This window comes from Chanodichthys erythropterus, chromosome 10 (genome assembly GCF_024489055.1).
Source record: "Chanodichthys erythropterus isolate Z2021 chromosome 10, ASM2448905v1, whole genome shotgun sequence".
Classification (NCBI taxonomy): Eukaryota; Metazoa; Chordata; class Actinopteri; order Cypriniformes; family Xenocyprididae; genus Chanodichthys; species Chanodichthys erythropterus.
Window position 1 is genome coordinate 44,729,178 of NC_090230.1, and position 27,126 is coordinate 44,756,303.

The 27,126-nt window shown below is 42.3% G+C and overlaps 1 protein-coding gene across 1 annotated transcript; it reads right to left on the reverse strand.

Annotated features, from left to right (window-relative positions):
* Positions 1-495: 495 nt before the first annotated feature.
* On the reverse strand, positions 496-27,126 carry LOC137028354 (uncharacterized). The gene is made up of 12 exons (XM_067397114.1): positions 27,007-27,126; positions 26,566-26,670; positions 25,948-26,052; positions 25,330-25,434; positions 24,712-24,816; positions 24,094-24,198; positions 23,476-23,580; positions 20,249-20,311; positions 17,565-19,548; positions 17,386-17,454; positions 16,632-16,760; positions 496-716 (listed from the first exon to the last, which is right to left on the reverse strand). Exons 1-12 carry the CDS (start codon positions 27,124-27,126, stop codon positions 496-498), a joined length of 3,216 nt encoding a protein of 1,071 aa, XP_067253215.1.

A 27,126-nucleotide genomic window follows, 5' to 3' on the forward strand; every position in this document is an offset into this window, starting at 1 on the left:
ACCTGATACTTACCACTATGATAAATCTACTACTAATTGAACTTGAAGACATTAATTCACATTACAATTGCTGAATTCAACTTTTATTGAGTCCAGACTCCCCCGACCCACAAAAGAACTCAAATGAAGTTAAACCTCAAAATGTCCTGTTATTAAAAGTATAAAAAAAATAAAATCTTATAAACATATTTATATATATATCTTAACTTTAACTTCCACACATGCTTCCTTTCACAGACATGTGAATTTTAACAAACAACAACTTAACTTTGTTAGACCAATGCTTTTCTGCTTGTGGCCTTCATCATGGTCATCATAAAACATACACTCTATTTGAGTGTTGTTTGCAGTATGTTTTATGATGACAGCATTGAAGGCCACAAGTAGAAAATCATTAGTTTAACAATAAAGTTGTTCTATAGCCAACAACTGTTGCTATATTTTTAACATCTTTAAACAAAACCTGCCATGCCAGCGAGTCGTTTCTTCACATTATTATTTGCACTGCAATTTCTTTTTGTAAGCTGTAATACGATTATAAATGTAAAACTTTACGGTCTTCCAATTGCGGTTCTTCAGCGCTTCTGGTTCAGCTTTAAGACATTTGTCACAGTCGCTCTTTGCTGGAACAGTGAGTGATGTGATAAAACGCTTCATGTGCCTTTCCACTGCCTGCACCTCAGTCTGCTGCCAGGGAATCTTCTGTGTAGTTTTACCTAAAAGTGGACAGAAAATAATTAAAATGATAAATGAGTGTGTGCTGGAATTCCAATTTGAAGTTCTGAATCCTATTATCAGTAGTTTTTAGTAGGGCTGCCACCTAATAGTGGTCTAACCGTTAGTTGACTAGAAGAGGTTTGGTTGACCAAAATTGTATTAGTCGGTTAGTCGCAAGGGGAAAAAAACCTCCAAAGGAAGCGGCGAAATCACACAGGCTGTGACGGACAGATCGTTAACGGCAGGAAATCCAAACATTCGCCTATCATTCATCAACCTAAAATATGGGTTATCGCTTGAAACATGTAAGCAGTAGCATCTTTACAAGTCTAATGTTAACCTGGATAAATGTGCACTATTATTAGGCTCATATCTGTGTTTGTGCGGAGAGAGTACTTTACTGCATGACATACAGGCGCCGGCGCGATCACTGCATTTAACTTCAAATACTCCGTCATTTTAGTCATACAGATAAGAGTAATGCAAACTGTAAAGGGTCTACTTTTACTTCTGCAAACAATAAAACGTGCTTTTGTAAAATAATTAGGGCTTCAACTAACAATTATTTTGATAATCAATTAGTTGGCCGATAATTTGATTAATTGGATAAAAATCCCTTTTTATTTTATTGACAAAACACATTATTCTACATCCTGCCCAATGCTGTCCTTCAAAAAAACATACATACAATCTACCATTACATAAATTAACCATGGTTTTACATTAAATAAAACGTTCAATGGTTATTCAATGGTAACCACAAATTAACCATTATCTTGCTTTAAATCCAGTTTAACTATATGGTATTTGTGTGGTTATACAAATGGTAATCAATACACCAGACACATGGTTTTATTACAATAAAACCATGGTTAATTTTCATAAGGGTATGTTTGTGCTATACATTATGTGCAAAAAAAGCCTCAAGCCCCAGCTGGCCCGCTTTGGACCAAGGTTTTCGGCGGGCCGAAAAACCCGTGCCTTTGGCACAGAGGAAGCACCGAAGAGGCACGATCAAGCCCTGGAAGTGACAGTCTAAACGCGACCGGCCCTGGCACGCACTAGCACGCCCACCTTTGGCCTGGCAGTGGAAACGTGGCTATTGATCCTGGAGGGCCAGTGTCCTGCAGAGTTCAGCTCCAACCCTAGTCAAACACACCTGAAGCTAATCAAGGTCTTCAGGATTACTAAAGTTACAGGCAGGTGAGTTTTTTTTCAGGGTTGGAGCTAAACTCTGAAAGAGAGTGGCCCTCCAGGATCAACGTTCCCCACCCCTGGCTTAAATGAACGAATACTAGTTGACTAGAAACATCTTTAGTCGAGGACAGCCCTAGTGTTTATGTCAGCATCTACAGTGCAAGTAAAATTATGTGCACTCTACCTATAAATAGAATTACATTGAATGTAAAAATCACTGTTTGTTTGATTGACAGTCACTTTGCCTAAAATGATCTCATTAAACTGCTCCAGGGGTTAGTTAAATTGATGTTTCAATTATTAGAATAGCTAGAGTTCCTACTAGTCCCACTTAAAGCACCTAGTAGATTCTAGCATCAACCAAGTAACCCTATAAACTACAGATGGGTTCCTGAACATTATGATCTTGAAATTCATGTGTAGAAAAGAATTTAAGGTTGCCAGCAGCAACAGTTCTGTGGCAAAGTGTTAAAATCTCAAAAGGGACACAGGAAATAATAAAATCACCATTTAGTGATCTGAGATCTGGATGTTAAAGTGCTTTTCAACTCTATTCAAAGTGTCTAATTTAGTTTTACAGGTCTACAACAGGTTTACATGCATCCAAGGTCAAAAATTCTCTCATAATATACATTGCAGTGTAGCGTATGCACACGTATCAGGATAATCAATAAACTTTGGAATGTTCAGAATGCTTTTAGCATGCTGGACTGGGTTGTAAAACCCCCCCAGAGACTGACCAGATCCACATTCCAACACCCCACACACACAGGGACACACAAAAACACACACACAGACAGACACAGAAACACACAATCATACATTTTCAACTGTATTTGTAAACTACCACTATGCTGAAATATATATTTCATATATTTTTAGGGCCTATGCATGTTTCCTAGTGTTTAAATGAGTGTATTTGTGCTAGTGTGCATTTTAACGATATAATTTTGTCTGTAAACCATAACTTCTCTCCTATGCCTTTCTGACCTATCGAGTTTGGTCTCGCCGTAAAGCTCCGGACACGAGCTATTTACTGAGATATGTCACACCGCTGACAAATGCATTTTTCTATGTGTTTAATGATACTGTGAAGAACACACTCCATTTGGAGATCTGAATTGATAGTCATAACTCATGCAGATTAAGTCGTGAGGCCAAGCAAAGGAAAAGCTTTCCCGCCAACTTTGCACCCATGTTATTGGCTACCCCACCTCAAGGAGGTGTGTCGGCTTATCTGTCATAAAAGCAAGGACTCTCTCTCTCCCGTGTGCTCTCCCGATTGTCTCACGAGCATCTCGTGCACGTTTTTCCCGGACCCCTCCGGTGACCACGCGCTGCCACCGCGCTCAGCTTCGGGATCGCCATCTTCCAGCGAAACTCACTCTCGTCCTCAGTTCAAACCTTCCCGCTGAACGGAGGAAGCCAACGAACTGCACCAGCGCTAACCTGAAATTCGACACACGCAACCAATGCAAGTATACTGCCGTTTCTCAATCTTAGATGATGAAACTGATTTCCGTGCTGGCTTAGGACTGGTTGTGAGTTTGCTACTTGCCTTCTCTCTCTTTCCTTCTCTACTTCTATTCTTGTACATAGGTGTGTATTTTCTTGTATATATATTTAGAACCTCTGTATTCGTAGTTTGCATATATTAAAACGTTATTCATGCTCGATTGTTCTGTTTGTTCTTTCAGCGGAAAACCCAAGTCACTTTAACGTTTTTCGATCGCTTTATGCTTTAGTTATTTTCATGGCCAGAGAATAACTCCGTTTATAATATTCTGTGAGGGACTTAGTTTGCTGGACAAACGAACAGTTTCTCTAAATAATTATTAAACCAGAACTAATCATATATGTAATTGATTATAATTCGTTGTAATTGATTCACAATATATGTTTAATTCCCCATTGGGTCGATATATGAATCATAATTTATTCATAACCTTATGAATTATTATATTCATATTTCATCCATAAATTGATTAATAACCGCTACACATTCGTTACATATATTATTTGGTGGAGAATTCGCGAGCAACGTTTTAAACTTGGTTTTCGGTAAAAGAGCAATGTAGAATAATTTTGTATGATTTAACTTACATGCGCGCTTTATTCAGTGAGAAGACGCACGAGTCCTCTCTACGCACCGTTAACAAGCTGCTGTTTGTGTCTAAAAACACTGCAGGCCTAGCCTTGGTTGACCGTGAAATACACTGCAGTCTATTGATATTTCAAGCTCGTATCTGTGAAGGACGACAATCTTTGCAGTAAGTTACAGTTTTGAATATTAATTTCCGCTTGAATTAACGAATTGAATCGTATTCAACGCGTTTTGAAAGGAGTATAGTGACGAATATTTCCACTAAATCTCTTTTAAAGGCCTCATTATATTTACCCGCTATTGAATCTGAATTTCTTGTGTCGTCCAAAAATTCACAATAGCCGGTTTGCTCCTGGGTTACGTCGTTTGGACTAGCTACCCAAAACCACGTGATCCCCGTTACAGATCTAATCGGAAAAGCAGTCCGTCTGGTTTATCGATTGATGTGTAATAATTTGGAGCTCGTATCAGCATTCTGATCCAATGTTGATTAGTAACAGCGGCGAAGCAATCCCGCAAAAGTTACATATTCGCGTGCATTAAAGTTTGCACCAAAGGGACTGATTCCCAGAGTTGTGTACCCGTGAGTAAAACGGTACACATATATTTATGAAAGAATCCGCTGAGGTTCTATAGTTGTAATCGTGACCGTGCAGTTAAAACAGCGTAAGGGTCAGAAACCCACAAGCGCGCTCGTTTTTGTATCACGAATTAAAGAAAGGGGATGCAGTAACTCTGACCAGACGCCAGAGGGCAGTCTGCTCAGGTGTGCCACCCCTCCCTACTTATTGGTTGTGTGGACTCAGTGACGCCACCGCGTGGACGTTCTGAGTTAAAGCCGCTCCATACTTTGAACTGAATTATCTCCAAGTTATCTTTTGCTTCTCTATACTGCGGGGAGTTGTAAAAGTAATTTGCTTTTGGTGGTTATGCTTTCCAATCATTGTTGGAATGTGGTTTACTGATTTAAATTTAATTTAAACACGTTTAAATTTTTAATTTAAATCGTTTCCCTTCCAACAAGGGAATTCACTTTCTGAGAGTGCGCCCCCTGGTGGACACTGTCAGATAAGTCAATTCTCTTTTCCCTTGTATTCTTTTTCCTGTATTCACAGATCTACTTTATTTTATTTTATTTCAGTTTATTTATTTTATTTTTATTCCACTTTGTGTTATTTCATCCATTCCCTTTTTGTCTTTTCTCTCTCTCAAGTTATTTCTTTAGTTTACTTTGGAAATTCATTCCCTTTATTACTTAATGTTTTATTTTATTCACTCTTAGTTCTGGGTCCTGTGTGTTATTGGCTGGCAATAATATTCACGCACACCCAAGCCTCCCTTATTTCATACACTTATTTTTGAATTTAATTAAATAACATTTAATTCAATTTTAAAATTAAGTAGTGTCAATCAGTTGGCATTTTGCTATCAACAAGCAATTCTCTTTAGGAAAAATCTGCAAATAGGGAAGGCTTTCTCTTTTCTTTCTCCCATTCTGTTATTCTATGCACTCATTTAAATTTAATTGAACAAGTTTAATTCAAATTTGAATCAAGTGCCTCTGAATTATCCTCTTTTCGCTTTTTCCCATCCTGTTATTCTATGCACTCATTTAAATTGAATTGAACAGAGTTTAATTCAAATTTGAATCAAGTGCATCTGATTTGTTTTTGTTTTCTGTTATTTTTACTTTTGTTCTGCTTCTAGCTAGTTCATTTTAGACCCCTACTCTTTTATCCTACACACTTAATTAGTTAAATTCTATTTAAACAAGATTTAAATTGAGTTTTAAATTTACAATTAAGTCGTGTTTACCTGATTGTTTGTGCACTTGCAGATAAGGCCCTTTAGCGCCCTGGGGTGAGCTGACGGTTGCTCCAGTGAGTTCCAGTGAGTGGAGCTACCTGGCCTGGCGCTTCTTAAGGCCTTTGCACACTGAGTCCGAAATTTTCGCATGCGTTTTTTCGTATTCGCAATCCTAAAAATTCGTCACGCACCGAGACCTTGCACACTGAGTCCGATGCGTAATAATGAATGCGTTGCGAAAAAATCGCAAAACAAATCGCAAAACAATACAAAATGAAGTCTTCAAGCAGTGAGCACGATTAGTTGTCTCCTAGAGAAAAAGAAAGAGAAAATATTGGGTCTATTCAATCCCGAGATTGCATAGAGAGAAAGGAGAATTCACCTCATCAAGGAGCTGCGGGATTATCCGAGCGTTTCAAAGTTTACTTCAGAATGTCAGTGGCTCTGTTTGATGCTTTACTACTGGCACAATCTGTCTTTATATTCGGTCTCTTTGTATTCCTCACGTTGTTAGTCATTCAGTGCTGCTGTTTTGTGCTGTAGACGACGTGGATCAACTTGTCAGATGGCATTCTGGATTTTTGCATTCGCGTACGGTGGCTCTGAATTGTCAAAACGTCTCTCAAAATGCGTGCCACGGATGCGAAAAACGCAGAAAATCGAACCTGATCCGAATATTTTTTTGACGGACGAAAGTTTCGGAGGCAGTGTGCAAATGCGATTGACATAACGTGAGGTCGAATTTATTTTTTAACGTGCGAAAGTTTCGCATGCGAATTTCGGACTCAGTGTGCAATGACCTTTACACTAACCGTGTGTGAATCGTGGACATTCTGACCTCGTATCACGGGCAACACGCAAGGACATCAGCGAGTTGTGTATCAGGTACAGGGAGGCAACGAGACCCGGGGTGACAACAAGCGGCAATTTTGTTTAATTTCCCTGCTCAGGCTTCTGCATGACAGAACCGCCCGTTTGGAGTAACTGCCCGTAAAGGGGACAGACTCTGAGTTCAGGGAAAACTCAATCTTGACTGGTCACTCGGGCCGTTGGCGCAAATACCTTGCCAAAGTGCGCAATTGTGCTGGTGTTCCCTGTTTGAGAGGTTGCACCGTGGTACAAAGGGGACAGGTGGCCACGGACACCGCAGTAGAGTGTTTGATCGTCGAGGAAAGGTGGCCTGCCATTGAGTTCTTATCTGAGCACCCACGATTCACCCAGGCCTACGACATACAGTCACTTCACCTAATTGAAAGCCACAGAATATTACATATTCTTCAATTACTCAGGTGCGGGCCAACCCTTAGGCTCTCGATCCAGACCATCCCTCTAGGTTTTATGATGCAACCGTGCACTCGCCTGACACCGTCATAAACCCAGCTGGAATAGGAAGTTTAAGTTTCACTTCTCCCCTCTAGCCCTTCTGTTTAGTTTATTGCGATTCTATTTTGATTCCTTTCTATTTGTTTACTGCTCTATTTCTCATTTAATTGCATCCTCCCTGTTCTGTTTTGCTTCTCTACTGTGTTTGTTTCTTTCAGTTCATGTAAAAGCAGAGCCTGTGAGAGCCATCACGGAAAACTGAGTAATAGATAGACGACCGAGCAGCGAGAGTCATCAAAGGACTCTTAGGGCTACCGCCTGTCAAAATCTTTATTCAAATCCGGCACTCACCCACACAAATTGACCCGCGTGGTCCTTTTGGCTATCGACAATTAAGTGTCTAGCCTACATTCCACTAACTGTCTGCACCAGTTAACTGGAACCAAACCAAAGAATTATATAATCATGCATTATTATAAGTCGTTAGCCCTGCGCGTGCTTGCATTGGTTCTGTTTGTGCTGTCTTTCTCTCGCCAACAGCAAGCTAACGTGTTCAGAGCAGCCAGCCCCAGCACCCATGGGGACGGACTCAAGACCGGGTTGGGCTCCCTGACCAGCACAATCCTGCCCAACGACGCTGTGGATCCCCAGCACCTAAGCAACGAGCAGCTGGACGACAACCTGAATCGACTAATGGCCCACGATCCAACGCCGAGCTACAAAGAATGGGCGAGAGTCATCCGAGCCATCGCCCACAACCTCAAGCTCCAGGCGGAGGACGCCCGGAGGAATCAGGCCCAGATTCATCGTCACCACGATCAGCGACTCGTCGAGACCCAGGACCAGCGTTGGACAGCGGACGAATCCAAACCCGAGCTGCAGGAGGAGCTGCAAAGACTTCAAAAAGCCCTTGCAGAGCTCCACCTGGAGGTGGAGCGTAGAAAACTGACTGGAAAACTCCAACACAGCGAAGCTCCCCTAGCCAAAGCAGAGACTACACTGAAAGACAGACACACTAAAGCCCTGACCTGTGAAAATCATCTCAAACAGGCCCAGAAAGGAGTTATGGCTCCGAAACAACAAAGAGACTATGTGAATGAACTTGACACTGGTTACAGAGTACTGAAAAGTGGCATGGGAGGGGAAACACACATCACCGAGTTTCCCCTAACCAGTCAAGAAGCCCTAATTCCAAATGGGGTTAAAAGTCCACTGCCCAAAACGTCCAACGGCCAAGAACCTTCGCCAGCAGCTGTCACATCCAACTGCCAGCACCTGCGACAGGTTCTGATCCAAAAGCTTTCTGACCCTGCATCAGATCAAGGGCTCCCTGCTGCCATGGACCTAAAACGGGGCAGACTGAATAACCCATACACTTTCTACAGCCGAATGCAAAGGGGGTACTACGGAGCACGTAACCAGCCAGCAACGGAGGAAGATTTCATCTTCAACCCTCTGCTTCTCCGAGAGCTGCACCCTGCGGTGAGTGATCATCTGGCAGCCTTGGCCTGCTCAAGCAGCATGTCTATTCAGCAGCCGCGAGACTTGGTCGACGAAGCTCAAGCCAAGCAGAGAACTGCGTCTAAAAAGACTGTAGAAATTCCAACCAGTTACCCAGACTCCGATCACTGTCCAGAAACCTGTCCTTACCTTTTTGAAAGACTGAGAAATGAAGCTGAAAGACAAACTCAGACTCTCAAGTCACAAAGATGTGAGCTGAATGTGCAGTCGCACAGTCCAAATGAGGTCCACCTTGAACACACAGCTCCCACACACCACACCATTGGTCGAGTGAGCCTGGTACCTCCTGTGTGCGTAGCGCAAATGGACACGTTTCTCTGTTCCACTCACAAAGACCTGCTAGACTGTTTTGAGCCCTTATTGAACGCCAGACCACTGAAAATCTGGGCTCAAGTGTGTGAACTTCTGCCTTCCCAGTCACCCAGGCCACCTGAGCCAGACGGTCAGGTCACAGAGGTCGCGGGAAATCTCCCAGCTAACCGCGGGAACCCGGTCTTAGAGCACAGTTCAAGTTCGCTACCCGGCACACTTCAACCCACCATAGACTGTAGCTCCCTCTGCTCCAAGGTCATGACAGACTCACAGCTGAATGATGTAACTACAACAGACATTATTCTCACACTGTGGGCAGACAACTCAGCCTTCAGCCACACGCTGTTAAGTGCCCTCATTGAAGGAACACCGGACCTCCCATTTGTCAACATGCAAATACGCTTCCCATTGGACTTTCGTCTGTCAACCATGATGACCGTCAAGGACATCTGCGTTGTGAACTTCAAATGGAACAACCGGCATTTAACCCATCACTTCCTGGTCCTTCCAGACATCCTGATGCACTCTAATGCTCATACGGACAGTGCAAATGAGTTGTTGTGGGCACCAATGACTGTACAGCCTCCTGTTGTTCCTGTCAACACTGCCAACTTCCTGTCAGGCCAGACTATCCAACAGGTCTGCATCCTGATCAACATACAGGAACCTGTAGTACCACCTTACACCAAAGGGGGTGCTGTTTGGATCAACATACAGGAAATTGTAGTACCACCTTACACCAAAGGGGGTGCTGTTTGGCTCAACAGGCAATGTGGTCAAACCCTAAGCCACATGCTGGGCTCCTTCACACTGTCACCTGAAGGCGTGGAACTTGGACTTGCTCTAAAAGCCACACCGCTAACTGAAGTGTCACCCTACGTAGTTCACAGCTGGCTCAACGAATGCATGGTCACAGACATCAGCATTCCCAAAGCCCACCATCTAGAATGGATAATGGACCACGGCCCCTATGACTTTGAACGCAAGTTAACAGTCATTAACTTAATACCAGCTGCCATGGTCCCAGAAGGAAGCTTAAGCAACACAAGTTTCACAGCATCCTTCAAGAGCATCTCCATCACTTCCATCAAACTGGTACCCACAGAACAGGTGCACAGAACGGAGCTGATGGAGGACAAACACCTTGCAGTACCCACAGTCGCTAACCAGCCTGCCTGTGAAACTCAGGAAAGCGCTGCACCTCGGACAGCCAACCTGACAGCTTACACTACAACAGAGGAGCCCTTCCCAAGGTTTGAGCCTAAAGGCCAACAGATCCAGAAAGATGCAAGTGCGCTAAAGAATGATGCAGACTGTCGAAGACTCAGAAACGTCTTGCACAAATTCAAAGTGACATTTGACAAAGACCTTTTATGCTGTGGTCTCACTAAACTTCACACAGTGCATAGTGCAACACACCCAAATGCTCCTCCCACCTTAATCAGGCAGTACGAAGGTCACATCGCCCCACATGAACCAGTACAGGAGGTTGTTCATTCAACAGAAGGAAAAGGTGTTATCTGCCCATGCAACAGCACCTATTCAGTCCCTACCTGGTCCATTGTCAAACCAGACAGCAAGTGGCGACCCACCAGCGACTTCAGGAGGCTGAACCAGCAGGTGCCACTGCCACAACGTGCCAGAAAGCACAAGTCTGCACGGAGCGGAGATTCAGCTGCCTATCAAAACTGCTATAACAGCACACCAGCGTTGACACTTGAGATACTGGTACCCCAACAACAGCGACCAGCCTGTCACAGATACCTCAAAGAGAATGCGTGCCAAGGAATGCCCACGGCCTATGTCGATGGACGTTCCTACAACCATGAGGGCATCCCACAGGCAAATGCAGGGGTACGATGGTTAAGAAACCAACCCTGCCAACCACAGAACAGCAGGTGGGGTCCCCAGTCATGTCAATATGGTGAAGCAGCAGCTACCCTCAAAACCCTTCACGTCTCCTCAGCTCATAACATCAGGGAACTCATGTGCACAGACTCACACGTTGCCAGACCTTGTTTCACATGCCATCTTCTGGGCTGGAAACAAACTGGTTTCAAGACTGAATGCAACAAGCAGGTGAAACATCAACACATGTTCCAGACACGTGATCACCTCACCCAAGCACACGACATGATCGTTTACTGGGAAAAGGTGAAAAGATGCTTGAAGCAACCAGGGCGTGACAAAGGTGTGAACGACCAAACTAATGCCCTTGCCAAGACTGGCACACTGCATAACAAGCTATGGTCACACCCACCCCATTCACCCACCCTTAGTGTGGCAACAACAACCCGCAGCCAGCGGACTGTTCCTGCAACATTTCCCACCTTACTGCCACTGCCACTGACAACCAAACTTTCCAACATTTCCATTCGACATGTTTTGTACCACCACTCAGACCCCTCCAACCTCCCGTTCCCGGCATCTGGTCCCACGGCGGCCCCTAGCAACAAACGACTGCACGAGACCGACCACATGCTGCGTGTGGGAATAAACTTTCTAAAGTATGTCCCTGATGTCCTCACAGCGCCAAAGCTTGTACTGCCACAGGGCCAAAAGGGGGGTGAACTGATATACACCCACGACACACCATGTGCCAAACACCATGGCACCAGAACTACGGACGAGACATTAAAACAAGTGGCGCACTGGCCCAGCATGCAGCAAGATGTGGCAGAGCACGCCAGAGGATGTCAAGTTTACCGTCATGTCCAGACTGCAAACGCAAAGCACCGAGCTTCACTGCAAAACCGAGGAATCACATTTCCACGGTCAGTCGACCAGAAAGACTGGACGGTAAAACCTCCTCTGATGCTCATGGCCATCACAGACACCGTACAGGAGTCAACTCAGGTGTTCCCCACAGAACTACTGATGGCACGGCAGGTGCCACTGCCGTTGCATCTGTACCAACCAGGAGACTTGAGTCTCATCACAGCCTGCTCCCCTCATCAGCAGCACAACAAGCTCCGCCTACAACTGAGAAAGCAACTCGCAACACAGAGCCAAACCCTGCAAACCACCTGCAAATCCTGGAAAGGTATTGCGGTGGTTCTCCGCACTCACAGTTTCCTGCTGATCCAAACTGCGAACTCAAGGAAGCAACTGTTTACAGTCCTCCAGAATGACTTTGCCCAAAATCAGCTGGTTATAGCTCTGTTGACAGACCTGCTGCGAGAAATTAGCTTCTCTATGGACAGAGTGGCTATGAATAGGAGTCCTCAGTATCCTACACAAACTGTGCTGGACTTTGCTACTGGCAGACCCAAAGACACGGTCAATGTCAGGTGGCGGCAACGTAACACCCATGCCAAGAAACACACCTCAGTTGCGGTAGCCTACCACAACAGCAACCCACGGCTGTGCCCGGCTCCCCACTTTCGCAGGTGTAGTTTCACCAAAGACTTTCAGTACTTCTGCCCAAACCAGCTCTTCCTCAGAAACCACACTGAAGGAATGGGCCGGTTGCAGCCCATGACCAGCGACACACGCTGCCCGGCCAAGCCTCGCACCCCAGTTATCGGAACACAAGCCGAGACTGTGGGTGATCGACTGCTCATCCACACCCCCACTCATGCTGCCATCCTAATCTACAATCAGCACAACACCACCACTCGTGTCAGCCTGCCCAATCCAAGTAAGAGGATCCAGGTACCCCTGAGTTCCATCCTTTATCACAGCCATCTGGCAGTGCACTGTCTCTCAAGCAAAGAGGACCAGTCAGAACTGGAAATCCCATCTTCCCCCAGGGATCACAATCACACCTTAGATCCAGGAATGGAACTGAGGATTGACAAAGGGTGGTCCCAGCTAAGTGACAGTACTCCTATTGATGCAGCCCTCCAAGCACTCTCACGACTGCCTGTCCTGACCAGCTCACCTAGAGCCCGAGCTTGGACTGCTGCCAACACAATCCGTTGCCTCTCCATGGCAATCAAGTACGCACTCGCCCTGGGCCTGGCCTTCATCCTATCCCAAGGGATCAAAGGGATGCAAGAATCCATGGACAGGTGCTTATCTGCCCTCCCTCAAGGACCAGTAGGAACCACCTGCTGCGTGACCATCCGGATCCATGTGCCATCGAACTTGGTTACCGTCCAACGAAGTCCGCACAGGAACTTCGTTGGCCGAAAGGGGGAATCTGTAGCGTATGCACACGTATCAGGATAATCAATAAACTTTGGAATGTTCAGAATGCTTTTAGCATGCTGGACTGGGTTGTAAAACCCCCAGAGACTGACCAGATCCACATTCCAACACCCCACACACACAGGGACACACAAAAACACACACACACACAGACACAGAAACACACAATCATACATTTTCAACTGTATTTGTAAACTACCACTATGCTGAAATATATATTTCATATATTTTTAGGGCCTATGCATGTTTCCTAGTGTTTAAATGAGTGTATTTGTGCTAGTGTGCATTTTAACGATATAATTTTGTCTGTAAACCATAACTTCTCTCCTATGCCTTTCTGACCTATCGAGTTTGGTCTCGCCGTAAAGCTCCGGACACGAGCTATTTACTGAGATATGTCACACCGCTGACAAATGCATTTTTCTATGTGTTTAATGATACTGTGAAGAACACACTCCATTTGGAGATCTGAATTGATAGTCATAACTCATGCAGATTAAGTCGTGAGGCCAAGCAAAGGAAAAGCTTTCCCGCCAACTTTGCACCCATGTTATTGGCTACCCCACCTCAAGGAGGTGTGTCGGCTTATCTGTCATAAAAGCAAGGACTCTCTCTCTCCCGTGTGCTCTCCCGATTGTCTCACGAGCATCTCGTGCACGTTTTTCCCGGACCCCTCCGGTGACCACGCGCTGCCACCGCGCTCAGCTTCGGGATCGCCATCTTCCAGCGAAACTCACTCTCGTCCTCAGTTCAAACCTTCCCGCTGAACGGAGGAAGCCAACGAACTGCACCAGCGCTAACCTGAAATTCGACACACGCAACCAATGCAAGTATACTGCCGTTTCTCAATCTTAGATGATGAAACTGATTTCCGTGCTGGCTTAGGACTGGTTGTGAGTTTGCTACTTGCCTTCTCTCTCTTTCCTTCTCTACTTCTATTCTTGTACATAGGTGTGTATTTTCTTGTATATATATTTAGAACCTCTGTATTCGTAGTTTGCATATATTAAAACGTTATTCATGCTCGATTGTTCTGTTTGTTCTTTCAGCGGAAAACCCAAGTCACTTTAACGTTTTTCGATCGCTTTATGCTTTAGTTATTTTCATGGCCAGAGAATAACTCCGTTTATAATATTCTGTGAGGGACTTAGTTTGCTGGACAAACGAGCAGTTTCTCTAAATAATTATTAAACCAGAACTAATCATATATGTAATTGATTATAATTCGTTGTAATTGATTCACAATATATGTTTAATTCCCCATTGGGTCGATATATGAATATAATTATTCATAACCTTATGAATTGTTATATTCATATTTCATCCATAAATTGATTAATAACCGCTACACATTCGTTACAGCAGCATCAGTGTCAGAATAGGCTTGCTGCGATAGTCGGTGTTACGGCGCAACACCGGTTACATCACTTGCCCACTGCAGCACCGCCCCCACCGTTGTTTCGATTTTTTTTTTTTTTTTTAATAGTAATACAATTATTTAGTTCAGCGTTTCCAGTTCAATTTAATGTTTTCAATTCATTGAATGTTGGGTTTCCGCGGACAGTTTTTGGGTTAAAAAAGGGTTCCTTGGTTTAAAAAAAAGTTTGAGAACCCCTGCTCTAATCTGTTAACATGGGTACTGAAAAAAAAATATGTACAACATACGGATCATATATGAAACGGGCATAAGATCTGCAGCCTGCTGACAGCTGATAGTTTCGGCTTAACAGAGGAAGGTACTGAAGACTTTGAAAAATGATAAATTTATGCCTTGAATGACAAAATGACAAAACAGAACAGACCTTTTAATGACTGACAACCTTACATCTGTTTATGTTCCCATGTGGCTGCTACTGCAACATTTGGCCCTTTCTTAATTTAATTTGTAAACTGACAGTACATCTACAGAAAGAAGCAGACATACAGGTCCTTCTCAAAAAATTAACATATTGTGATAAAAGTTCATTATTTTCCATAATGTAATGATAAAAATTAAACTTTCATATATTTTAGATTCATTGCACACCAACTGAAATATTTCAGGTCTTTTATTGTTTTAATACTGATGATTTTGGCATACAGCTCATGAAAACCCAAAATTCCTATCTCAAATTAGCATATCATGAAAAGGTTCTCTAAACGAGCTATTAACCTAATCATCTGAATCAACTAATTAACTCTAAACACCTGCAAAAGATTCCTGAGGCTTTTAAAAACTCCCAGCCTGGTTCATTACTCAAAACCGCAATCATGGGTAAGACTGCCGACCAGAAGGCCATCATTGACACCCTCAAGCGAGAGGGTAAGACACAGAAAGAAATTTCTGAACGAATAGGCTGTTCCCAGAGTGCTGTATCAAGGCACCTCAGTGGGAAGTCTGTGGGAAGGAAAAAGTGTGGCAAAAAACGCTGCACAACGAGAAGAGGTGACCGGACCCTGAGGAAGATTGTGGAGAAGGACCGATTCCAGACCTTGGGGGACCTGCGGAAGCAGTGGACTGAGTCTGGAGTAGAAACATCCAGAGCCACCGTGCACAGGCGTGTGCAGGAAATGGGCTACAGGTGCCGCATTCCCCAGGTCAAGCCACTTTTGAACCAGAAACAGCGGCAGAAGCGCCTGACCTGGGCTACAGAGAAGCAGCACTGGACTGTTGCTCAGTTTTGCATGTCATTCGGAAATCAAGGTGCCAGAGTCTGGAGGAAGACTGGGGAGAAGGAAATGCCAAAATGCCTGAAGTCCAGTGTCAAGTACCCACAGTCAGTGATGTTGAGCTGCTGGTGTTGGTCCACTGTGTTTTATCAAGGGCAGGGTCAATGCAGCTAGCTATCAGGAGATTTTGGAGCACTTCATGCTTCCATCTGCTGAAAAGCTTTATGGAGATGAAGATTTCGTTTTTCAGCACGACCTGGCACCTGCTCACAGTGCCAAAACCACTGGTAAATGGTTTACTGACCATGGTATTACTGTGCTCAATTGGCCTGCCAACTCTCCTGACCTGAACCCCATAGAGAATCTGTGAGATATTGTGAAGAGAAAGTTGAGAGACGCAAGACCCAACACTCTGGATGAGCTTAAGGCCGCTATCGAAGCATCCTGGGCCTCCATAACACCTCAGCAGTGCCACAGGCTGATTGCCTCCATGCCACGCCGCGTTGAAGCAGTCATTTCTGCAAAAGGATTCCCGACCAAGTATTGAGTGCATAACTGAACATAATTATTTGAAGGTTGACTTTTTTTGTATTAAAAACACTTTTCTTTTATTGGTCGGATGAAATATGCTAATTTTTTGAGATTTTTTGAGAGGTTTTCATGAGCTGTATGCCAAAATCATCAGTATTAAAACAATAAAAGACCTGAAATATTTCAGTTGGTGTGCAATGAATCTAAAATATATGAAAGTTTAATTTTTATCATTACATTATGGAAAATAATGAACTTTATCACAATATGCTAATTTTTTGAGAAGGACCTGTATAAAAGAAGTGTGTAAAGAGTTCACCTTTGGAAGAAGGCCTCATAGCATTGGCTCTTGAAGGCATCTCTTGATCTGATGGTGGTTTGCGTCTCTTGGGTGGTGGCGGCATATCATTCCTCTCGGTAGGAGAAAGTGCCACCTCTGCTGATGGTTCTATGGAAAATAAAATCAACATTATTTTATATAATAACATTATCAGAAAGATATATACAGGTACTCTAGAATGCTGACAATACACAACTGATGTGTTATTTGTCTCACTAATGATTTTAAATTAGTGCATAAAAGTGTAATACAGGTGCAATTGTGTTCATTATTGCAAGAATAATTGAACTACATCTACATCATACATCTTTCTAACGGACATTTAATCAAACAAAAGCTCATGTAAACTGAGTATTTAACCGTATTATTTCAACCTTAATCATCTGACATGATTCGTTCTGTGCCATGACCCAACCAACATGAGAAGACTGGATCAGCATTTTTCGACAAATTTACACGTTCAAGTTTTATGGTAGTAAACTCCACAGAAAGAAAATCAATCCAGAATGAATGTTTAGTGTAAAACATGTTGAAGAATAGCTTGGAGGCATTCGATACACAAGCAGTTTCATAAAAAAAAAAACACTTTTGCTTGGCATACTGAAGAATCTTCTTCTTCAATGTTGGAACAATGTTTTTGCCTGTCAGGTCTTCACAAGTTACTTGACAGAAAAGTATGAACTGAATAAAAACTATGCAAAATGAAGTAGTGTATTTTGACAGTAATACAAACCGTCGACGGTAGATGAACAGTGTTCCTCTTGTATGCACCCATCTTCCTCGTCACAGTCAATAACTTTTTCTGTGGAAGTTGAAAGTGCAGCTTAACAATAGTATATAATGGATCCTAAACACATGGTATATGTAAACATGGTAAACAGAAAATCTAAAAAGTCAAATAAAATAACACACCATCAGGATCTATCCCAATTTCGTCCAAGTTCTTGCCATGGAACTCAGCTAATTTTCCTTGCTCAAGAGCCATTAGAACTTTGCTGATCTTGGCAAGTTGCAGGGTCTTCTCGGGGAGTCGATAGAACTCACGATGGATTCTTATGTCGTGTCCAAGAAAGTTTGCCAGCTGGTCCATCTCGGTGTCGGTCATATTCAGCACTGTTGAAAGGGTTGCGGCATGCTTTCGCAGTCTGGTAGATGTCAGTGACTTGGGACACTTTGCACCACATGCCTTGGCAAAGCCACGGAGGCAGTCTGACCCTCGAAAATGTGTCATGGCTTCTGGTCTAGCAAACATATAGGCATTGTCTTTTAAAACCGCACAAGCCTCTCTCTGCTTAACAAGGAGTTCTAAGGCACACAGCATTTTTGGTGTAAGAAGAATTGGAACTGGTCGACCACGCTTTCCCCTGGTGACAACCCTTGTGAAGTGTCTGCAGAGTTTTTTTTCCACTTCAGAGAGTGCCCAGTCCACATCCTCATGCGGATCAGAGGTGTCTCTTGATAGAAAGGCAGACAAAGGCATGCTGGCCACCTCTCCTTCCCTGCGCCGGTTAAAGAGAATCATCTGGGCTAGACATACCTTCGCCAGCTCCATCCAGGCTTTAGTAGAGGGACTTTCAGAGAGTGATTTGAACCACTCGTCTTGCACTTCACTGAGATATGCATGCATTTTTTGAACATCTTCAGTAAAGGGCATGACAGTGGGTAGATTCCACTTTGCTTCACTGATGTTCCTCAATGCTGTAGCCGAGATCATCTCGTTCCACTTGTTCTCATGGACTTCAAGAAACTCACTGGCATTATTCACAAGCTGTTTGTCATTTGAGATTAAGCCCTGGGCTTTTAAGAGTTTGCTTACTTTAACCAGGGAATTACCAAGCTTGTTTGCAAGCGATGGAATCTTGAATTTGTCGGTTTCACTGTCATACCCACACGTATACTTGACAGCTTTGACAGTCTCCATGTACTTCTTTGGATTTACACAATCTTCCATTCTTTTTAAGGAGGTGACTCTCCTCGCATTGTGAATCAACCTTCCCAATTCTCGCATCTTCTCTCGCACATGCTGTTTATTCTTGGCTGATAGCCCACCTTTGTTTAACAAGTGCTGCCCAATATCAGTAATTACTGTGTCATTTTTTATTATATCTGTGATTGGGTCAGGATTCATAGCACTGATTACTCCCCACAGTTGTTTGGACATGTTTGAAGGCACAGGCCCAGTGTACGTACACATGGACTGAACACGGTTTTTTCCTGGTTTGGGGAGGACTGCCTGAGGTTTAAGTCTACAAGAACGCATGTGTCGCCACAGGACCTTTCTTGTAAAAAGTCCTTGACAGTATGCACAATGCATGAAATCTTCTCCCTGCACTTTTTTAGGTGGCCGTTTAAATGGCACTAGTTCCCCCTCTCCTGATTCCATAACAGCAGCATTGTGGGCATAGTTTCCTCTGTTGCGAATATAATCCAGCTGTTGTTTTCTCTCCTTTGAACCCTTTGGAAAGCTTAGAGCTCTAGCCACATCAGATTTATTTACATGTGAACTTTCTAGATGCCTTGCCATCTTAGCATAAGGTTTAGAGCAATACAAGCAGTAATGTCTCTTGTTGTACACTCTACTGCCATCTCTTTTTTGGTATTCACAAACAACTACGGCATTTATTGTGTTCTGACTTGAACTGGGTTCTTCTCCTGTTCCAGATGCTTCAGACGTGAGGCTGTTCATTTTGTCTGTGGTTGTTGTGTCACAGTCAGGGGAACTCACTGAGCCAGATTCATCAACATTCAGTTCATCAAGAAGCTGACGTTTTGTTGGGTTTAGTGTAAGGCTAACATCACTGTCACTTTCGGAAGTGGTATTTGGAACGTAATTATCTGAACTCTCTGGTGTAGAATCAAAGAGCTCACCAGAATCTTGAAGATCCGTGTCTTTCATCTATATAAAAAACAAATTAGAAATGGGTAGAACTGCCGCAATTAATTGATCAGTAAATTAACAGACATAAACTGGCAACTATTGTGATAATCAATGAACTGTTCAAATATTCCATTTTTGATGATTCTCTAATATTTTATAATCACAATGATTTCACATAAGAATATATTTTATTACATTATGTTACACAATTCACTTAGTAATTGATAGAGAATAAACGTTGATGGCAGCTCTAAGCAAAATCCCTGATCAACACGAAATAATTTGTTACGTTTGCATGCAACCAAAATCCATTAGTAATTCCATTATTAATTAACGGCTCAATCGGACTAAAAAGCCTTTATGTAAACACCTTAAATCGATCCAAATAAAATTTCTATCGGATTGGATTCCTTTTCCAATCTGATCGAGAGGACATCTAAACACTTGATCGCATTGAAAACACTTTTTACATTTTGCACACGCTTTGCACATTTTACTTTCGCTTATTAGGCATGTGAGGGGCCCTTGACGATCCTGAAATAATTATTTTACGATTGTGCACGTACATTGCGTCTGCGCTTCGCAGGCACATCAGCCCGATCACTTTATTTAGTTTTCATGTAAGCTACCATCGGATTCATCAAACAGAATTAATTAATTCCCATTGAAACAAAAGGTGTGCATGTAAGCATAGCCATTGAGTCTCGTTGCGACTTACTATGATACTTTTAGTCCGTCTCAGTCTGGGTACAAAAACTTCATTTTGAAGCTGTGTCACAATCTGTAAACAAAAAGTATAAATCAACATTAATTATTATACAGGTCCTTCTCAAAAAATTTGCATATTGTGATAAAGTTCATTATTTTCCATAATGTAATGATAAAAATTAAACTTTCATATATTTTAGATTCATTGCACACCAACTGAAATATTTCAGGTCTTTTATTGTTTTAATATTGATGATTTTGGCATACAGCTCATGAAAACCCAAAATTCCCATCTCAAAAAATTAGCATATCATGAAAAGGTTCTCTAAAAGAGCTATTAACCTAATCATCTGAATCAACTAATTAACTCTAAACACCTGCAAAAGATTCCTGAGGCTTTTAAAAACTCCCAGCCTGGTTCATTACTCAAAACCGCAATCATGGGTAAGACTGCCGACCTGAAGGCCATCATTGACACCCTCAAGCGAGAGGGTAAGACACAGAAAGAAATTTCTGAACGAATAGGCTGTTCCCAGAGTGCTGTATCAAGGCACCTCAGTGGGAAGTCTGTGGGAAGGAAAAAGTGTGGCAAAAAACGCTGCACAACGAGAAGAGGTGACCGGACCCTGAGGAAGATTGTGGAGAAGGACCGATTCCAGACCTTGGGGGACCTGCGGAAGCAGTGGACTGAGTCTGGAGTAGAAACATCCAGAGCCATCGTGCACAGGCGTGTGCAGGAAATGGGCTACAGGTGCCGCATTCCCCAGGTCAAGCCACTTTTGAACCAGAAACAGCGGCAGAAGCGCCTGACCTGGGCTACAGAGAAGCAGCACTGGACTGTTGCTCAGTTTTGCATGTCATTCGGAAATCAAGGTGCCAGAGTCTGGAGGAAGACTGGGGAGAAGGAAATGCCAAAATGCCTGAAGTCCAGTGTCAAGTACCCACAGTCAGTGATGGTCTGGGGTGCCATGTCAGCTGCTGGTGTTGGTCCACTGTGTTTTATCAAGGGCAGGGTCAATGCAGCTAGCTATCAGGAGATTTTGGAGCACTTCATGCTTCCATCTGCTGAAAAGCTTTATGGAGATGAAGATTTCGTTTTTCAGCACGACCTGGCACCTGCTCACAGTGCCAAAACCACTGGTAAATGGTTTACTAACCATGGTATTACTGTGCTCAATTGGCCTGCCAACTCTCCTGACCTGAACCCCATAGAGAATCTGTGGGATATTGTGAAGAGAAAGTTGAGAGACGCAAGACCCAACACTCTGGATGAGCTTAAGGCCGCTATCGAAGCATCCTGGGCCTCCATAACACCTCAGCAGTGCCACAGGCTGATTGCCTCCATGCCACGCCGCATTGAAGCAGTCATTTCTGCAAAAGGATTCATGACCAAGTATTGAGTGCATAACTGAACATAATTATTTGAAGGTTGACTTTTTTTGTATTAAAAACACTTTTCTTTTATTGGTTGGATGAAATATGCTAATTTTTTGAGCTGTATGCCAAAATCATCAGTATTAAAACAATAAAAGATCTGAAATATTTCAGTTGGTGTGCAATGAATCTAAAATATATGAAAGTTTAATTTTTATCATTACATTATGGAAAATAATGAACTTTATAACAATATGCTAATTTTTTGAGAAGGACCTGTAGTATTTGAAGTATTTCTTAAGTGTGTGTATAACTTTTGATTACCAATGGGTCACACTCATAGAGTTGCAAAAAATGCAAATTTACAGAGCTTTTTTTTTTGTTTCAATACTTTGCATTTTAAAATAAACTTCTAGATGTCTGTTCAGGTGCTATGTTAGCTTAGGGTGACCAAACGTCCTGTTTTCACTGTCCTGGCTGTCCTGGTTATTTTTTTATAAAGTGATGAAAATGTCCTGGTTTTCATCATTTTTCATTGGGCCATTAAATTGAACGGTGTTACGAGATTTTCGGCTTCCGAAGGCGGAGCGTACATTAATATTAATGAGTTTCGCAGACATGCGCAAATGCACGTGCATCTGAGAATATTAGTTCACATTGTATCTCAAGACAGGATTATTCCATAAAAGAAACTATATTCTCAGAGTCGCGGCTGACTTATGCCTAAACTAGAGTTGTTTTCTTCTAGGTAACAGTTTATATGTTTTCATTAGTTGTATGCATGATTTGTGCAGTTGTTTGTAACTGAATAACAGATACTTTGTGTAACAGCAGAGCAACCTTCAGCTGTCGTCTACAATGAGTTCAGCTCGTTGTGCTCTTCCTTTGTACCTTGCGATGTAACAGCTGATAGGCCTATATAAATTTCTTTATAACTTTCATGCTTATTTGATAAGCAACAAAAAACTGCTTGGAAAGATCAGCTCTACAGCAAAATATAGATGGGCAAACAAGAAGGATGAGGAAGAAAAACAGGATGAAGAGGAAAACGAGGATGAAGAAAACTAAAGATACAGATTTTTTTGTTAGTTTTTGTAAGTTTGTGAGAGCTATTTTAGTTAAATTTGGATTGCTAATATAGCAGAGGTATTTTTTAGTTATTTATTATTTATTTATTTTTCTAATACAGAAGAGACATTAACTTGTCATAATAGAACATGTTGAGTAACCTCTGAGAATCTGAATTTGTGTATTTGGTTATAGATAGTATTTTGTAATATAACAGTTTTCTATCCATACAGAGGAGGCATATTTTAAATGTATTGAAATTATAAGGCATCTTTGAGTAAACTTCGAGGTATCACTTAAATATTGCCGGCCGAGTGTCCTGGTTTTCGGTAATCAAAATATGGTCACCCTATGTTAGCTACGCTAACTAACAGAAGACAATTTTAAAATTGTGGAGCTTCTAAATTAACTGACAAAAAGCAGTTGACAATGTTCAAAATACACATACCCTACCCATATTTGCACCGATAAAAGTGCAACACTGTGTTTTACTACCAAATTATACGCAATATCTGATTAACTTACTGGAATGTTTTCCTCGACATCTCACGATTTCGGGGCATGAGAGTTCCTGACCATAATGCATGATGAGATACGTTTAGCCTCGAATACGGCTCAGAAGCGTGGGTTTAGTGTGCTTTAAGGGCACTGCACTTTGGCATTTAAGACATGGGACAGTTTTGCGCAATTACTTCGTAATTTACGCCTGATACGCATCAAAATATGCTTTAAACACACTAAATAGGGCAAAGAGAGACAGCAGAGTTGAATCTTTAGTGATGAACATGAACGCACCAGTTGAGGAGAGCTGATATGAGCAGATTCATCGTCCACCCGAGTCTCTGACCGGAGAGATGGATCAGAATCACCTGTACTGGTATCAACAGCAATGCTGCTCATCTGTAAGAGACAACATTCATAATGACAAGATATTAGAACATGGAAACACAAGAGAGAGATCTGAAGACGACACCACATGACTTCAGAGAGAGAGAAATCAACTTTATCCTAAAACATTTGCTACTGTCCAGTCAACCTCTGTCTGTGCTCTCACACACACATCTGGAATAAAACAGGCTTCATGAGGACCTTTCACACACAACATTATCATTCCTTATGGGGACCAGTTTCATCCAATTCAACACACAAGTTTGAAGTCAAACACGACTGAAAGTGTGTTGTGGGGACGTCGTGAGTGACCATTTTAAAGTCAATATTAAACCAGAAAAAAATACCTGGGGAGAGTAAAACTGGCCCTAAATTCTCCACTACCACTAAGCTACAGCACGCATATCATTAAACTGTTTGGTGTAGTAATTTACGCCTGATACGCATCAAAATATGCTTTAAACACACTAAATAGGGCAAAGAGAGACAGCAGAGTTGAATCTTTAGTGATGAACATGAACGCACCAGTTGAGGAGAGCTGATATGAGCAGATTCATCGTCCACCCGAGTCTCTGACCGGAGAGATGGATCAGAATCACCTGTACTGGTATCAACAGCAATGCTGCTCATCTGTAAGAGACAACATTCATAATGACAAGATATTAGAACATGGAAACACAAGAGAGAGATCTGAAGACGACACCACATGACTTCAGAGAGAGAGAAATCAACTTTATCCTAAAACATTTGCTACTGTCCAGTCAACCTCTGTCTGTGCTCTCACACACACATCTGGAATAAAACAGGCTTCATGAGGACCTTTCACACACAACATTATCATTCCTTATGGGGACCAGTTTCATCCAATTCAACACACAAGTTTGAAGTCAAACACGACTGAAAGTGTGTTGTGGGGACGTCGTGAGTGTCCATTTTAAAGTCACTATTAAACCAGAAAAAAATACCTGGGGAGAGTAAAACTGGCCCTAAATTCTCCACTACCACTAAGCTACAGCACGCATATCATTAAACTGTTTGGTGTAGTAATTTACGCCTGATACGCATCAAAATATGCTTTAAACACACTAAATAGGGCAAAGAGAGACAGCAGAGTTGAATCTTTAGTGATGAACATGAACGCACCAGTTGAGGAGAGCTGATATGAGCAGATTCATCGTCCACCCGAGTCTCTGACCGGAGAGATGGATCAGAATCACCTGTACTGGTATCAACAGCAATGCTGCTCATCTGTAAGAGACAACATTCATAATGACAAGATATTAGAACATGGAAACACAAGAGAGAGATCTGAAGACGACACCACATGACTTCAGAGAGAGAGAAATCAACTTTATCCTAAAACATTTGCTACTGTCCAGTCAACCTCTGTCTGTGCTCTCACACACACATCTGGAATAAAACAGGCTTCATGAGGACCTTTCACACACAACATTATCATTCCTTATGGGGACCAGTTTCATCCAATTCAACACACAAGTTTGAAGTCAAACACGACTGAAAGTGTGTTGTGGGGACGTCGTGAGTGACCATTTTAAAGTCAATATTAAACCAGAAAAAAATACCTGGGGAGAGTAAAACTGGCCCTAAATTCTCCACTACCACTAAGCTACAGCACGCATATCATTAAACTGTTTGGTGTAGTAATTTACGCCTGATACGCATCAAAATATGCTTTAAACACACTAAATAGGGCAAAGAGAGACAGCAGAGTTGAATCTTTAGTGATGAACATGAACGCACCAGTTGAGGAGAGCTGATATGAGCAGATTCATCGTCCACCCGAGTCTCTGACCGGAGAGATGGATCAGAATCACCTGTACTGGTATCAACAGCAATGCTGCTCATCTGTAAGAGACAACATTCATAATGACAAGATATTAGAACATGGAAACACAAGAGAGAGATCTGAAGACGACACCACATGACTTCAGAGAGAGAGAAATCAACTTTATCCTAAAACATTTGCTACTGTCCAGTCAACCTCTGTCTGTGCTCTCACACACACATCTGGAATAAAACAGGCTTCATGAGGACCTTTCACACACAACATTATCATTCCTTATGGGGACCAGTTTCATCCAATTCAACACACAAGTTTGAAGTCAAACACGACTGAAAGTGTGTTGTGGGGACGTCGTGAGTGTCCATTTTAAAGTCACTATTAAACCAGAAAAAAATACCTGGGGAGAGTAAAACTGGCCCTAAATTCTCCACTACCACTAAGCTACAGCACGCATATCATTAAACTGTTTGGTGTAGTAATTTACGCCTGATACGCATCAAAATATGCTTTAAACACACTAAATAGGGCAAAGAGAGACAGCAGAGTTGAATCTTTAGTGATGAACATGAACGCACCAGTTGAGGAGAGCTGATATGAGCAGATTCATCGTCCACCCGAGTCTCTGACCGGAGAGATGGATCAGAATCACCTGTACTGGTATCAACAGCAATGCTGCTCATCTGTAAGAGACAACATTCATAATGACAAGATATTAGAACATGGAAACACAAGAGAGAGATCTGAAGACGACACCACATGACTTCAGAGAGAGAGAAATCAACTTTATCCTAAAACATTTGCTACTGTCCAGTCAACCTCTGTCTGTGCTCTCACACACACATCTGGAATAAAACAGGCTTCATGAGGACCTTTCACACACAACATTATCATTCCTTATGGGGACCAGTTTCATCCAATTCAACACACAAGTTTGAAGTCAAACACGACTGAAAGTGTGTTGTGGGGACGTCGTGAGTGTCCATTTTAAAGTCAATATTAAACCAGAAAAAAATACCTGGGGAGAGTAAAACTGGCCCTAAATTCTCCACTACCACTAAGCTACAGCACGCATATCATTAAACTGTTTGGTGTAGTAATTTACGCCTGATACGCATCAAAATATGCTTTAAACACACTAAATAGGGCAAAGAGAGACAGCAGAGTTGAATCTTTAGTGATGAACATGAACGCACCAGTTGAGGAGAGCTGATATGAGCAGATTCATCGTCCACCCGAGTCTCTGACCGGAGAGATGGATCAGAATCACCTGTACTGGTATCAACAGCAATGCTGCTCATCTGTAAGAGACAACATTCATAATGACAAGATATTAGAACATGGATCATTGTTTGTGATTGCATTTTACCCATTAGTTGCAATATGGCCATTGTATGCCACACATAACTTTGAGAAAGTTTAGGGGCAAAAAAGTTACTTAAATCGCATTGAAGCTTTCTGAGATTTGGATATCATTTATTTGTGTATGACTATTACAATTTTTATTTAAATAGTAATACGGATAAATTAGATTAGATTAATATTTAAATCTGTTAGAAATATATTAAGCAACCACCAACTTGCTTGACATTTTGCAACAATGAGCTATTCTGTACACAGTGTGCCTTGCAACGTACTTGTGTTCTCCATGGGTAGTCTTCTCCTCCATAATCATAGGTAATTTCTTCTCCTTCTTTAATGTCATTAAGGGCAAACAGACAAAGGTGTGGCTTTCCATTCACATCAATTTTCTTCAT